Genomic DNA, 12966 nt, shown 5'->3' on the forward strand with positions numbered 1-12966 from the left:
ATCTAAATTAATTATCTTTCAGTATTTACTAAAAGTGTTTGTATGTGAAAACTCACGATGATAAAACATCTGCTCAGCAAAGGGCTTATCAAAGGTATTGTAATAAGCTATGTAATGAATGTTTCAGCTTTCAAAAGAGAAAATATTTTGTGTGGCATTTATTTAAATAATTTGTCTCAAGTCAGGATTTCCATCCCACTTTTAGAAAAAGAAGCAATTTTGCCATGAAAACATTATAATTGAATTTGGAAGCTTTACAACATAGCGAAGGAAAAAGCATAACTTGGAAATCTCTTAAGTTCCAAGAGCTAGCACAGATAGGAGATGAAAAAGATTCATTTGAAGTCCTGCTTGGAGGCACAGTGAGTGGCGCACTGCGGCGAACCGGGTTTGAAATCGGCGCCGGGTGACTTGTTCTCAGTCCCCATCCGTCTGCTCGTTTCTTCTGCTCTTCAGGAGCTTGCCTGTCAGACCTTTTGGAGATTTGATCCTGGGAGCAGCTGAAAGCCTGAGTCTTTTCTCCATTGAGCTTCCTGATGAAGCAGCAAATGTGTCTGTGTACAAGAAATGTATTACTCAAGTCATCGCTCCTAGAATTTCTTTTGCATGTGAAACTTTGTGTTGCTTATCCAGGTGTATCTCCTTGGACTAGGAAATGTCCTTATATATGAGCCCCTGTGAAGGGTCTTTCCAAGATGCTTGCAGTTCCTTATAAAAACTTTTATTTTATTTCTGTAAATGTGTTAACTTTTTCTTCTGTTGCAACCATCTCCTCCTGTCAAGGAGGAAATGAAATTCTAATATTATGAACACACTATTATAATACAGGCTAAGGTAGTGGAGAAGCTGAGAGGTTTTCACATTCCATACAAATGGTTTTTTCAAAGGCATTTTGTTCTTTGACGTGGGAAAGGGTTGTTTCAGTGGAAGCCTTTGAAGGCTTTCCACAAGTGAGAATGTTTTTGCTCATGTTCCCCCTGGCACTGGCTGTCAGCAGCTGAAAGGGCACCTTGTTGACTCTGGGCTTGTCACCCTTCACACACTGAGGGATAAGTGATGGTCACTTTGACCCTCCACCCTGACATTTACATTCAGTCCACTTCAGGCTGTTTGGAAAGAAGGACCACTTTACCCTGGGGAATGTTGTTTGCATGTTTGCTTCAGTTTTTAAGGAAGTGAGGGATAATTGTGAAGAAATGGTTGGCTCAGAGGGAGTTTGCTGGGCCTTTAGCCTCCCTTCTGTGTAGGGCTGCTTGGAGCAGGATTGGCAGATGGCAGGATTGCAGGTAATGTGTTTCTATTAGGGTCTCTCTATTGTGTTAGAGAAGGCACCTGGCTGTTCTGTGGTATTTTTGAGCCATTAGGGAACATAACTATCGTGTCATTTTGTAGTTTGCTGAGATAGGTGTTATTCTGTGACCCTTTGTTGATTAGATAAAAATTGGCTGAGGAATATTTGGGTGTTTCTCATTATCTGAGTACTTCTTAAATTTCTCTGTCCATAGATTGTGCCAAGTTGAGTCTGAATAACCTTCTCTTGTTCAAATCCAGGAGGGGACTTGGCATCACCCCCCCGTAATGGAAGTATGTTTTTAACAAAGGGAGAGCAAAAAAGAGGAAGGTACAAAACAGCCCCTAAACTTACCACCTGCCCACGTCCAAATATACTCCAGGATTTGCATGAAACAATGAATGTTTCTCATCTTCTTGTTAGTACTGACCTCTATCAATATTTGCTTTTTCTGATTCATAAATTATAATAACACAGAGCAAATCCAAAAAAATATGAGGAATTCTTGTAACTGTGTGATGTAAATAAGGAATTTGAGCATGAATATTATGGGCTGAGATCTAGGATGGCTGATGTCACTCCAAAGACTGACCAGACTCCAAAGAAGATGCCTATGGCCTTGCTGAGGGGAAGATGTGCAGACTGAGGAAAGTTTACACATGAAATTTAACCATATGTGGCTTAAACTGAGCATATGGTGCTTTTACTGACGGGTACCTGTGCGTGTGCCTTGCCTATGGATAAAGCAATTAGCTGATTAGAAAATGCTGAATAAGTGAGAACTAATATGCCAAGAGTTGAATAAATACACATAAAACATACACATAAAACATTCATATTCCTGTTTAGAATGCTACATGTGAAAATACCCACAGCTCTCTAAGCCCCTTTGCATTTTGGAAGCACAAATCAGGGTTTGGTAGATCTTGGGAGAGATTTTTGGGTTCTGTAAATAAAATTTCATTACTTTGAACACAGCATTATACTGAACCAGGCAGGACAGAAGGAAATGGTTTCATAATCATATTTTTATACCCTGAATATAAAAGTTTGTTTACTGTTTTGCAAGACACATTCCGAGGATTTTGTCTGTAGTTTAGTGCGGCCAAAATGTAAATGTTTTGCTGTATGTTGGGCTCTAAAAATGTAGATTTAACTCAAAAGGTAGAAAAGGTTTGAAAAGTATTATTTGAAAGTCTGAAAGTCATAAATAGGAAGTGCTGTGCATGCTCTTTCTTCACATCTCCCTTTCAGTTACAGTAATTTAGGTTTTAGCGTATGATGAATTCTGTCATAAATTACTACCGGAATCCACTTTTCAGCTTCGGAGTAAATTTTGCTGAAATTAATCTGGAAACCCTCCCATGTTTCAGTGAGAGATCAAAGAAAATCCCAAATGGAAAACATGCTTTTGAGAGGGGGGAAAAATAGTTCTGAGTTCTTAAGCTCTTGTAATGAAGATAACTTAATTAAAATCAAAGCAAAGCTAATTAAGAACTTAAAAGTGCAAGGTCTTGGTTGCATAATATCCCTGAAACATGGCAGAAGAGGTTTGTTATCATTGGCAGAAGTTCCTGGTTGTGCAGACAGGTGATGCAGTCACCAGTGGATCTGCATGGAAATCTACAGCTGGATTGCAGTTCTCTAATCACTCCTTTTGGCCTTTCTGCTCTTTCTTAGTCTTCCTGCTCTTTTGCTTCTGAAAAAAAAAAAAAATCCCCAAAAAATCCCAACTATTTTGGCAGGCAGTTCCCTTCTCTCCTATGAGTTTTATCTGGGTATGCAGCTGGGGACAAACCAGCTGAGAACTTCTATAATTTTATGGTTTTTATTCATAGAGTTCATGGTTCATTCCTAGATCTTGCCATTCTCAAGTGGAAAAAGAAAGCATGTTCACACACACACCCCCCTAGTCTATGTGCACCTTTTCTTGCCCTCTTCCTTGAAAATGGAGAGGGAATTTAAAATTTCAACACTTGAAACATGGTGAAAATATTTTTTTTTAAGTGTAAAATTAAATGAAATCAATTCATGAGACATTCTTACTTCACACTGATCTTAAGCTATTGCTATAAAAGCTTTTAAAAAGTATGTTGTGATGATCTTTTATCCTTCAACATTCAATCCCATCGTGCTGTATCATATCCTTCAAAAGCTCCTGTTGGAATGTGCTTTTTGGGTTAGTGTGCACATGTGGTTTCTCTGAATATTTAGTGAAAGCCTAATGAGCAGACTCCCTGCTCTAACGGATCAAGACTTTATCAGGCTGAGTTTTGCTCACTTTGAAGAGTTTTGCCATATGGGAGGTTTGTGTTTTTTTGGGCTGTCTCAGGTGCTCTTGGCAGATGGAGATGGAAGTGCTCGGAAGAAAGAGCACCAAGCAACTCCCATCCAAGCGGCTGGGGGATTACCAAGACCACAGCAGGAGCCTGGCAGATCCACAGAGAGCCCAAGCAGGGGACTGCTGCAAGTGGGAAGCACAGTTCTGGGATTCAGCAGCTTCTCTGGGCACCTGGTTCCTTGACCAAGGCAGTTCTTAATTAGAGTCACAGCGAATGTTTCCAGTCTGGTGACAGAGAGCACTCAATTATTTAAATGTTATCTCCCATATAGTTCTTTCCAAGAGCCCTGTTGACTTGCTTTTCTTCATTGCATTCTCTCAAATAGGAAGGATGCAGATCCCTTTGACCCCTAACAGTCCCTGTGATCACAGGCAGTGATTTTATCCCTCCTTCTTTAGGAGCTGAATGCAAGTTTACAGAGGCAAATGCCTTTTTAATCCAGGAGCATTCCTGGTACAGGCAGACATCAGTCACTGCCTTGTGTGTTGCTTGGTTTGTTTGCCCTTTTTTTCCCCCTTTTGTCATCATAATGGAATTTTGGTCTTCCAAGTTCAGTGTAATTTCCTACATTATAATTGTAGTTGCTTTCCTAATGGAGGTTTTGCGCTTTGTCCTCTTTAAAATACACTTATCTTTAAAAAAAAAAAAAATCAACGTGTTTTTGGCTGTAGGAACGTTGACTTTAAAACAAAGGCATCAGCTTTTCTTTTTCTTTTTTTTTTAACTTTCCTACTAAGAGGCACTGCCAGGTGTTTGCAGCACAGGATAGGAGTATAGGAGTAGTATCCTTAGGGAGGCAAAGCTTTCATTTACCCATAGAGGGATGATTTCTCACCATCTGCTCTGTATCTCAAAGAACCAGGATGTTAAAAATGTGAATTTTCCCATCTGCTGGGAGCTTTCCTGCGCAGCTCACATAGTACAGAAGGAAAAAGGTGTCACTGCGAAGAACTGTTGTACTCACTCCTGGGCCATCAGAGATGACTATTTTTTAACAAGAGGGTTGTTGTGGTTTTTGTTTCATTTTTTTAAAGCTCCCTAATTAGTGCATGTTTGTGATTAACTGGTCCAATTCATTCCGTAAAGATAACAGCTGAAAATAAAAATAATTCTATAGTTATGCAAAATAAAAACATTTGAGGAAGCACTTTCAGAGCCAATAAAACCCTGAGGTAATATTAAACTGCTTTATTCTAGACAAAATCTATTTTTCAAAGTATTTTATAAGTTAGTGGTTTTTTTCACTCTTCTAGGTTTTTCTTGAGATAGAGAATATAAAAAGCTTAGATCTCCATAATTTCTGTATTGTTGCATAAAATTCAAACCAAGAATTTAATAGTAGGGAAATAGCTAAATTATTTCTATTAAAAAAAAAAAAGGTAGTAAACGAGCCTTTTTTCAGGTACACATGCTCAACTCTGAGCTATGTATGAAATTGCTTTTTAGAACTTCTTTATATCCAGTTACTTAGGCTATTTTCATAATCTTTGCCCAAAAGAGAAACAAGTGCAAGATTTTTTTGTGTAGACGTGTGACCATCAGCAGATTTGAAAGAAGCTGTTGCACTAGGGAAGGGATAATCACCCTGCCAGGTTTGGTGTCAGACCAGATTTCTATTCTATACGTATTGTACATGCAGCTATTTGGGGAGGTTCATGTAGAACCAGACACGTGTGTGACCTTGACTGTAGAAGTGTTTTCACAACTTGGCATTTCTATATTTATTCAGTAATATTTTTTCACGTAGCTGTCAGTTCAGAAACCTCTAAAAATAAATAAATTAAAAAAAAGATTTTGTTAATCTTAATTAATGGAAGACTTTTCAACTATTTTTTGCTCTGAGGAATAATCATTCCAGAGTTGAATAAATAAGTGGACATGTTTGGCAGTGCCAGTTTTAACATTCTCAGGTCTGTTACAAGCAGATGTTCAATACACAAAAAATTACAGTTCATCCTGTAGTACAAGCAGGAATTTATCATGGATTTCAAGAATACTCTAACCCCAAATACTGCAGAGTTCTTCTGTGTGTTTCTCATACTACTGTACGGCTTTGAAATGCTAAAACTTGCCAAACTCTCTCCCTCTTTCTGACTTCCAGGATGGTTTTTCAAGATGTGCTATCAAAGCAGGGCCTTTAATCATCTCCCTGAAAGCTTTAAGCAAAACCACTCCATGTAAACTTACACTCTTAATTATACAGTCGCTCATTTTTGCTGTTGAGGGGAAGGAATTAAGGTATAGCAAAAATCCTTTCGTTCTTGCAGGCTTATAGAAGCTGTGATATACTTAGTTTAAGAAATATGAAATATATCTACACAGTAGTTGCAAATTTGGCTTGCTTGAAACTGATTGTCATCAGTAGTTGGGAACCTGACCTCGGAAATGAGGCCTGCACAGAGGAAATGATTTAATGATAACTTTAGTAAAGTGTTCTTGTTGTTGTTTCCTTTAGTAATAATACATCCCATGGCTTTCAGAGTGAACTAAACCAATGGAGAGACCTCCAAGTGGATTGGGTGTTAATTGTCTCCTTCTTTATTCCTGGTTTTATGTCTTTGTGACAGTATTGACTCCAGTGAAGTTACTTCTCTCTTGTGCCAGTGTAAGAATAATGAGGAAACCTTTTCCCAGCAATCTGCAATGTAACCTTGTGGAAGACACTAGTGTAATTTATATATTGATAAAATGAATATAATATATTGCACAGAGGTTTTGTGAGCTTTAATTAATATTAGAATAGTTTTACATTGAATAATGATGGAATAGTCTTGAGTTAATTAACTCTAGATCTCAAGGACATCGGCCTGTGGTGGTTGAACACAGCAGAGAGTGTGGGGGTGCCAAACATCCAGACTTGCCTTCTTTTAAAAGCCATTGTTTTCAAGGTGCCCCAGTATTGACTTAAAATCTTTGTTTGCAAATTTGTCATGTGAACTCTAAAATAATTTTAATATAAAACTGAGGTGGGATTTGGTCATTAAAACGCATCTAAGGAAGTAGCTGAAAATAGCTATGTTTATTTAAGTAGAACTTTGCTTACAAAAATACATCCTTGAAAATGTGATTACTTGAAACAATTTAAAAATATTTTCTGTGGCAGGAGAGGTGAGTAGGGGACCTCCCTGCTGGTAACATGACATTAAAAGCTTGTTGGTTTCTATCTAGTGAGCAAATTTACTTTATGGTGAAATATTTACAAAAAAAAAAAAACCCAGATTTTCTTAAAATTTTATTCCATAAAAGCAGTTCATGGTGATGTTGTTCCTGTCTGGTTGGAAGGGTGATGGGCAGCTCCCACTGAACCCTCAGCTGGATGTTAGAATTCCCTAAGTGAGGGTATCAGATACCATTAAATTATTGCTTCATATTGTTCCTATCATTTGCTTTCATTTTTTCTTTCTGGATCATTTCATTTTCACTTCTCATTTTCATTGTGCCATTTTGTTTCCCTTCACCTTTAACCATTTCATTCTAACCCATTCTCATTTCCAGACGAGCATCCCTTGTGTGACGTAGGGGAGTTCCTGTGCCACGATCACGTCACTTGTGTGTCCTGGCACTGGCTGTGTGATGGGGAGCCCGATTGTCCCGATGATTCTGATGAGTCCTTAGACACATGTGAGTAAAGGAGGAGCCACTCTTTTATTTTATCTCCCTTTTAACTGTAACATTTGCAGTCACACTAACTACCCAACTGAAAGGGCAGATTCCATTTTGTTTATAAATCCTGTATGAATCTTCCTGTCGAGGAGAGCCGGTTATATGCTCTGTGTAGGTGAGAGACAGAAGAAAGGGAAGAGATGGAAGGTGGTTTGTTCTTGTGCCACTCTGTAATGAGCACTGTCACTGGAGCACATGTGCCCTCTGCTCTCACCGAGCTGTCGATGAGCTGAGAGGGCAAAGTCAGGCACAGGAAAATGTGCTCCTCTAAATACATTTAGGGCAAGGTGGGGTGGAAGAGAAGAGTGCAAAATATTTTCAATACAAATATGAAAAGCATACAAACATCAAAGGGAGGAACGAAAGAAGATGTGAGAGCTGTGAGGGGGAAAGAAGCAAAGAAAGGAAGATGATGAAAAGCTTTAATAAAACATATTTAATTATAGTGAAAACCTTGTTGGTTTTTTTGGGTTTCTCTAATGTGGCTAAGAGCTTCTGAACACCAGAGCAGCAACCTTACAGACACTTTTCTTATCAGCCTTGTAGACTACTGATGAGGTGTTATTAAATCTGAATGTTCCCTTGTTTCCTGTGTTCTGAGGAAAATGAGGGAATTTCCTGATTTTATCCCAGGATAATCACTTAATGTAAGAGAAGAACCATGTATTTTGTATCAAAGCAATACTTACAATCAGGAAGGCTGGAAATGGGGTTTACTGCTCAAAGAAAAGAAAATATCAGACAGTATTTAGGAGTCTAATCTTTAAAGTGAGGGACAGAAGCTCAAGATGTCTGGGAGCCATTTCTGTCTGGGCAAACACTGCGGTGCTGATTGCAGCCTTCCTGCTCCGGTGCTTGTTCTCTGGAACAGATCAGAAATTTGCCTCTGGGGCTGTGGTTGAGGGTGCTCTGATTAACCACCTTCGACACACTTTGGGGCTCTCAGCAACAACATCCTGCAGTGGGAAGCATTGGGTACAGCTGGGGTTTTGTTACTGCACTGCTGATGGATTACTGCCTTCTCTGAGGTGTTTTCAAGCAGTGTTTAACATGCGCAGGTAGAAGTTTTTCCAACTAATGAATATCAAGGTAGGAGCGCAGAAATGGTCACACAGACAGTTTTAAACTGGCCTCGGGATATTCACCATGTGGTTCCAAATCCAATAGCTTGCTGGATGCCCAGGTATTTTCCTCTTGAGAACTTTACATGGTTATTGTGCTGCTTTGTAAGCAGTGTTCAGCAGTGCCATTTAAAGTCATGCCATGTGAAAAACATGGTGTTTGGGGTTTATTGATGGCTTGAAGGAAAGGGGGGGAAGGGGTGGGAAAGAGACATCCTGACATCAACCAGCGTGGTCCTCTCAGAAACACCTTTCCCTTTGCAAATGTGAGCAGTTTCTGTCAGGTGCTTTACTTAGGCTGTCCTAAGCCAGAGGCAGCAGCTCAGCACTGTGGCTTTTCTGGTTTTACAGAAGAAAGGTGTTTGAATCCTTATTCTTTTCCAGCTTCCATGGCCCTTTGCTGACGAGCTGCTGGTTAATGAGGTGCCTCGGCAACAGCTGACTGTGTGGGCTGAGATAATAATCACCTTAGGACTGCTGCCCTCTCTCACCCTCTCAGTTCAACTCAGCCCAGGACTGAGTGAGAGCCAAGTGACAGTGCTGGGGCATTGGGTGAAACTTTGTTACATAATTGCTCACGATTTTGTTTCAGACTGGATGGTTCTGTATTTTTTTCAGCATAATTTACTGTCAAATTTTTGAAATATGTGTTCCTACTCTGTCTTTGTCAGGTAAGTTGTTTCTCAATAAAGATGGGTATGATGGTCCTGAATTTTTCTGCTGGCACTTTGCACCGTGGTGTCTGTAGGAACTTATAAATTACATTAAAAATATTCTTATAATACATTTGATCCCTGGTGCTAATGCCAGGGACACAGCACATTCAGTTTCTGTGCACTGAGTCATGTGTTTGTTTGTTTATAGATGAATGCAGCCCCTATTTGTCAGCTCTTTTTTGACTTACATATGATGAATTATTTGGTGTAGCCTGACAAATATTGCTAGTTGTTCCTATAGCCGTAAACAAATGGATTTTGATTGATTTTCTGTGGATTTCTGCCTAGTAATAGGGTTTTCTGGGTTCTAATAATGTGCAAGCATTGATCAAAGCTTTTCCTGCAAGTGGAAGTTCTTAACTTCTCTCCTGTGGGGATTTCAAAGTGGAGAAAAGGAGAGAAATTCTCAAGCTGCAGCTTTTCCCATGGTGACAATATGAGAAGTCTTATTAGTCTCATCACTCAAGCATATATTTGCAGAAAATATCCAGGAACTTAATATCTTTGTGAGCTCTTTCCTGTTGGCATTTTAACCAAGTTTTGCAATAGAACCTGAAAGTTATTCTCCTGTCCAAACACACATGATATGCCTGTATCAAGTAATTGCCTCAGGAACCCACCTGAAATCCTACAATCCTTTTCCTTTATTAGTGTTTGTAAGGAGATCTAGGATGGGACAGAAAGGAGGAAAGGGTGGCATTCATAGTTACTGTTGAATTCAGTGTCTGTGTTGGCAAAGGCTGGGGCAGGGCTCTGTGCAGGCACAGCTTCCTTGATCTTTCAGGGGGTGTGATAGAGCTGTCCTGGCTCTGCCTGTGTTGTTTTCAGTCAGCAGAGAGCTTCCAGCACCAGTCTGTTCCCCTTGTGCTTCCCATCTTCCTCTAAATGGGCTCACAAACAGCTTTATAAAACCAGAAGTGAATTCCTACAGCGTCTACACTTGCGTTATCTCCCATTTCTTAGCAGCTGTAGTTCTTTCTGCTCTCTGAAGATGCTGGTTTTTACAGTAATAAGGAACCTGGCTCAGTATCTCATAATGAGTAATTTAGTGAACAAATTCTGTTGCTTTTCTGTTCCAGAGTTGTTGTGAGAAAATTGATTTTTTAAAAAAATAATATGTATTAATAAAACTCTTGACCAAGTAATTTTTACCCTTTCTTGGGTGGTCTCTTGGTTGTTCATAAGGCTTTTGCAAATAGTCAGGATTCAAAAATCAATTTACTCAACCTAATCAGATGATGCTGGGTTCTTCAGCAGGCTAAATCAGCAAGCTCACTTGAAATCAATAGAACTTTATCAGACAGCCCAGAATCTGGCCAGACAGTTTGGCTTTTACAGATATCTGTGAGTCTGGAGGTTGATGCAAACATTCAGAGGGCCTGTCTGTAAAAAGGAAAAATAAAATGGCTGCCTGCAGACTCACCTGACAGGTGGTTTTGGTGGGATAATTACAAAACTCAAATCCACTGTTAAAAAACATAGAATTTAAAAACAGAAATAGTGACAACCAGTTGTATCATCTGACTTCACTGCTCCCTGCTGCAGGCAATTATTACTTAGAAACATCAATGTAATACTCATTTTCCTGGGGGTGGTTTTAGTGGTGGTTTTTGGTTTTTTGAGGTTTTTTTGGTTGTTTTCTTTTTGGTGTTTTTGATTGGATTTTTTTTGCTTCTTTTACCATTCTTGCCACTAGTATTGGTCTTAATGCAAGTATTAATGCAAAATGCTGCAAGTATTTTCCTAACTCAGCAACTGCTATAGTGGCATAAGTAGAGAACTTCACTAATTGATTGTATTTTAAAGATCCAGTTTATAACATTGTTATTTTGGGGTACTTGTGTGTTTTGTATTCCACAATTGTACCTCTGAATAACATATTCATCCTAAGTAATCCATGCCCAAGGAATACCACGGTTTCTGAAACCCGACAAGTATTTGGTGTGATGTGCTATTTCTTGCTTTTCTCCTCAGCCTCCTCCTAACAGAGCTGAGATCTAAAACATGCATTGGCAAATTACTCCTTCCATTTAGTACTTAAGGCTTTTTTTTGTGTGTTTGCAGCTTCAGAACTCGTCTGGCTTGCATGTTGTTTTCAAATCTCAGCTCACCAACACCTCTCCGTCAGAATGTGTTGTGCCAGGGCGAGGTGAAACAAAGGAGCAGGGAGAGAAATTGCTTATTTTCTATAGCTTCTTTTTGAAATTGTGCACACTGATTATGTTTGGATATTGCAACTCTGGGTGCAGCAGTTCCAGCACAGGCTGATCTGTTGTCTCTCAGCCATGGAGTGGAGGAAGGTGCTGTAACACTGCCTGATAGTGCCCTGCAAAGAGAGACTTGAGGTCTGGCACGAAGCTCCCCGAGCTCCTTTCATATCTATCTGTGGCAGATTGCAGGCAGCAGAGCTTTGCAGCAGCACAGTTGCCCATTAGAACCATCTATCAGACCCCAAGTACTGCTTGAATGTCATGAATAACCTATGAGAGGGAACAAAACCCTGCAATATGAGATCTACTGGCGGACCTCTAAAAGGTACTGTCAAGTCCAAAAGTGCCTGACACTCATTTATTTTAGCAGCAACAAAATCCTGAGAACATTTCACTCTGCACAGCCAGACTGCAACTCTTGTCTCTCCTATTGTCCTCAGCTGCCCTTTGTTTGTGATCCTGACGTTGTTGCTCTGGTATTTGAGCTTTCCTAAATGTTATCCAAATACTGTTTGCATACCTTCGGCCCACACAATTTATTTGTGGCTGACTGGTCCTGAGTTGAAACAACTTTAGTTGCCATTAATAAATCATCAAATTTGAATGGTGCCTGTCTCTGGAAGTTTGAGTAGATGTAGCCTCATTGTAACATGTTGAAATTAGTTCTGATAATTATCTTCCTCTGGGATTTTGAGGGAATGTCACCTTCTATAATCATGATTAAACTGAAGTTGGAGGAGCAAAAGAAATGCAGCAACCAGAAGTGCCTTGTTTAAAAGCTTCAGTATCACTTTGTTTGCTAAAAGTGTGTCTTTCATTCTCTGGATGCTAATTATGGGAGACTAGTTTCAGAAGCTTTAAAATTGTTAATTGGGTACCTCTGTTGTAGTTCTTTTACCAGCAAAGGGTAAGATAATTGGATGCAATGTTGCTCTTGTGGTATGAAACAATAAAGATAAAATTTCCTAAAGCTCCTAATTCTTTTATGAGTAGATTCATCGAAATTCAATAGAAGCTGCGATCCCAAACCACTCTTTAGTAGCTTTGGAAAAATCCTATATCAATAAATAATGTGCATACATTGAAGGTGCACTGCCATGAAGCTGCTAAAGGCAGATGAAGAAAATGCTGGACATGAGGGGAAAATGTGAACTTGTATTTTCACTTTATGATTTTGGTGTTTGTAGTTACTGTTGAACAAGGAATCTGCTACATAAAATAGCTGCTTACACCTATTTTTTAGCAAGATATTTGAACTTGTTACTGGCCAGGTATTAATTTAATCTGCTTTGAGATGATGTGTACTCCCTTTTTCTCTCTGTATCAGGATTGTTCCTATAAGTAGTGTAAAACTTCTAAAGTTCTTGTAGGAAATGAACCACAACAAAATGACAAATGTCAACAAATGTTATGAAACTGCTGCTAGTTTACCTAAAATTAAGTTAAACGCTTGATGCAGCAATACAGAATTGCCAGCTTTTGTGTTAGCTGGTGAGAAGAAGTGTTTCTGACAGAACAAGATGAATGTTTTGAAGGAGTATTAACTTTCCTGGTACTATTTGTACAGACCTGAAACAAAACACGCTTCTCACTGAGGCTCTTCTTGCAGTTTGCCTTGCCAAA

The 12966-nt window shown here is 39.2% G+C and overlaps 1 protein-coding gene across 1 annotated transcript in view; it reads left to right on the forward strand.

Moving 5' to 3' along the window:
* The window catches only part of LRP1B (LDL receptor related protein 1B), a 636888-nt gene that overhangs the window by 154143 nt on the left and 469779 nt on the right, over positions 1-12966 (forward strand). The window contains exon 2 of the mRNA XM_039555091.1: positions 7129-7254. Coding sequence (XP_039411025.1) covers positions 7129-7254 — 126 coding nt within the window. The remainder of the gene's footprint in view (positions 1-7128; positions 7255-12966) is intronic.

Source organism: Corvus cornix, chromosome 7, assembly GCF_000738735.6.
Source record: "Corvus cornix cornix isolate S_Up_H32 chromosome 7, ASM73873v5, whole genome shotgun sequence".
Taxonomy (NCBI): Eukaryota; Metazoa; Chordata; class Aves; order Passeriformes; family Corvidae; genus Corvus; species Corvus cornix.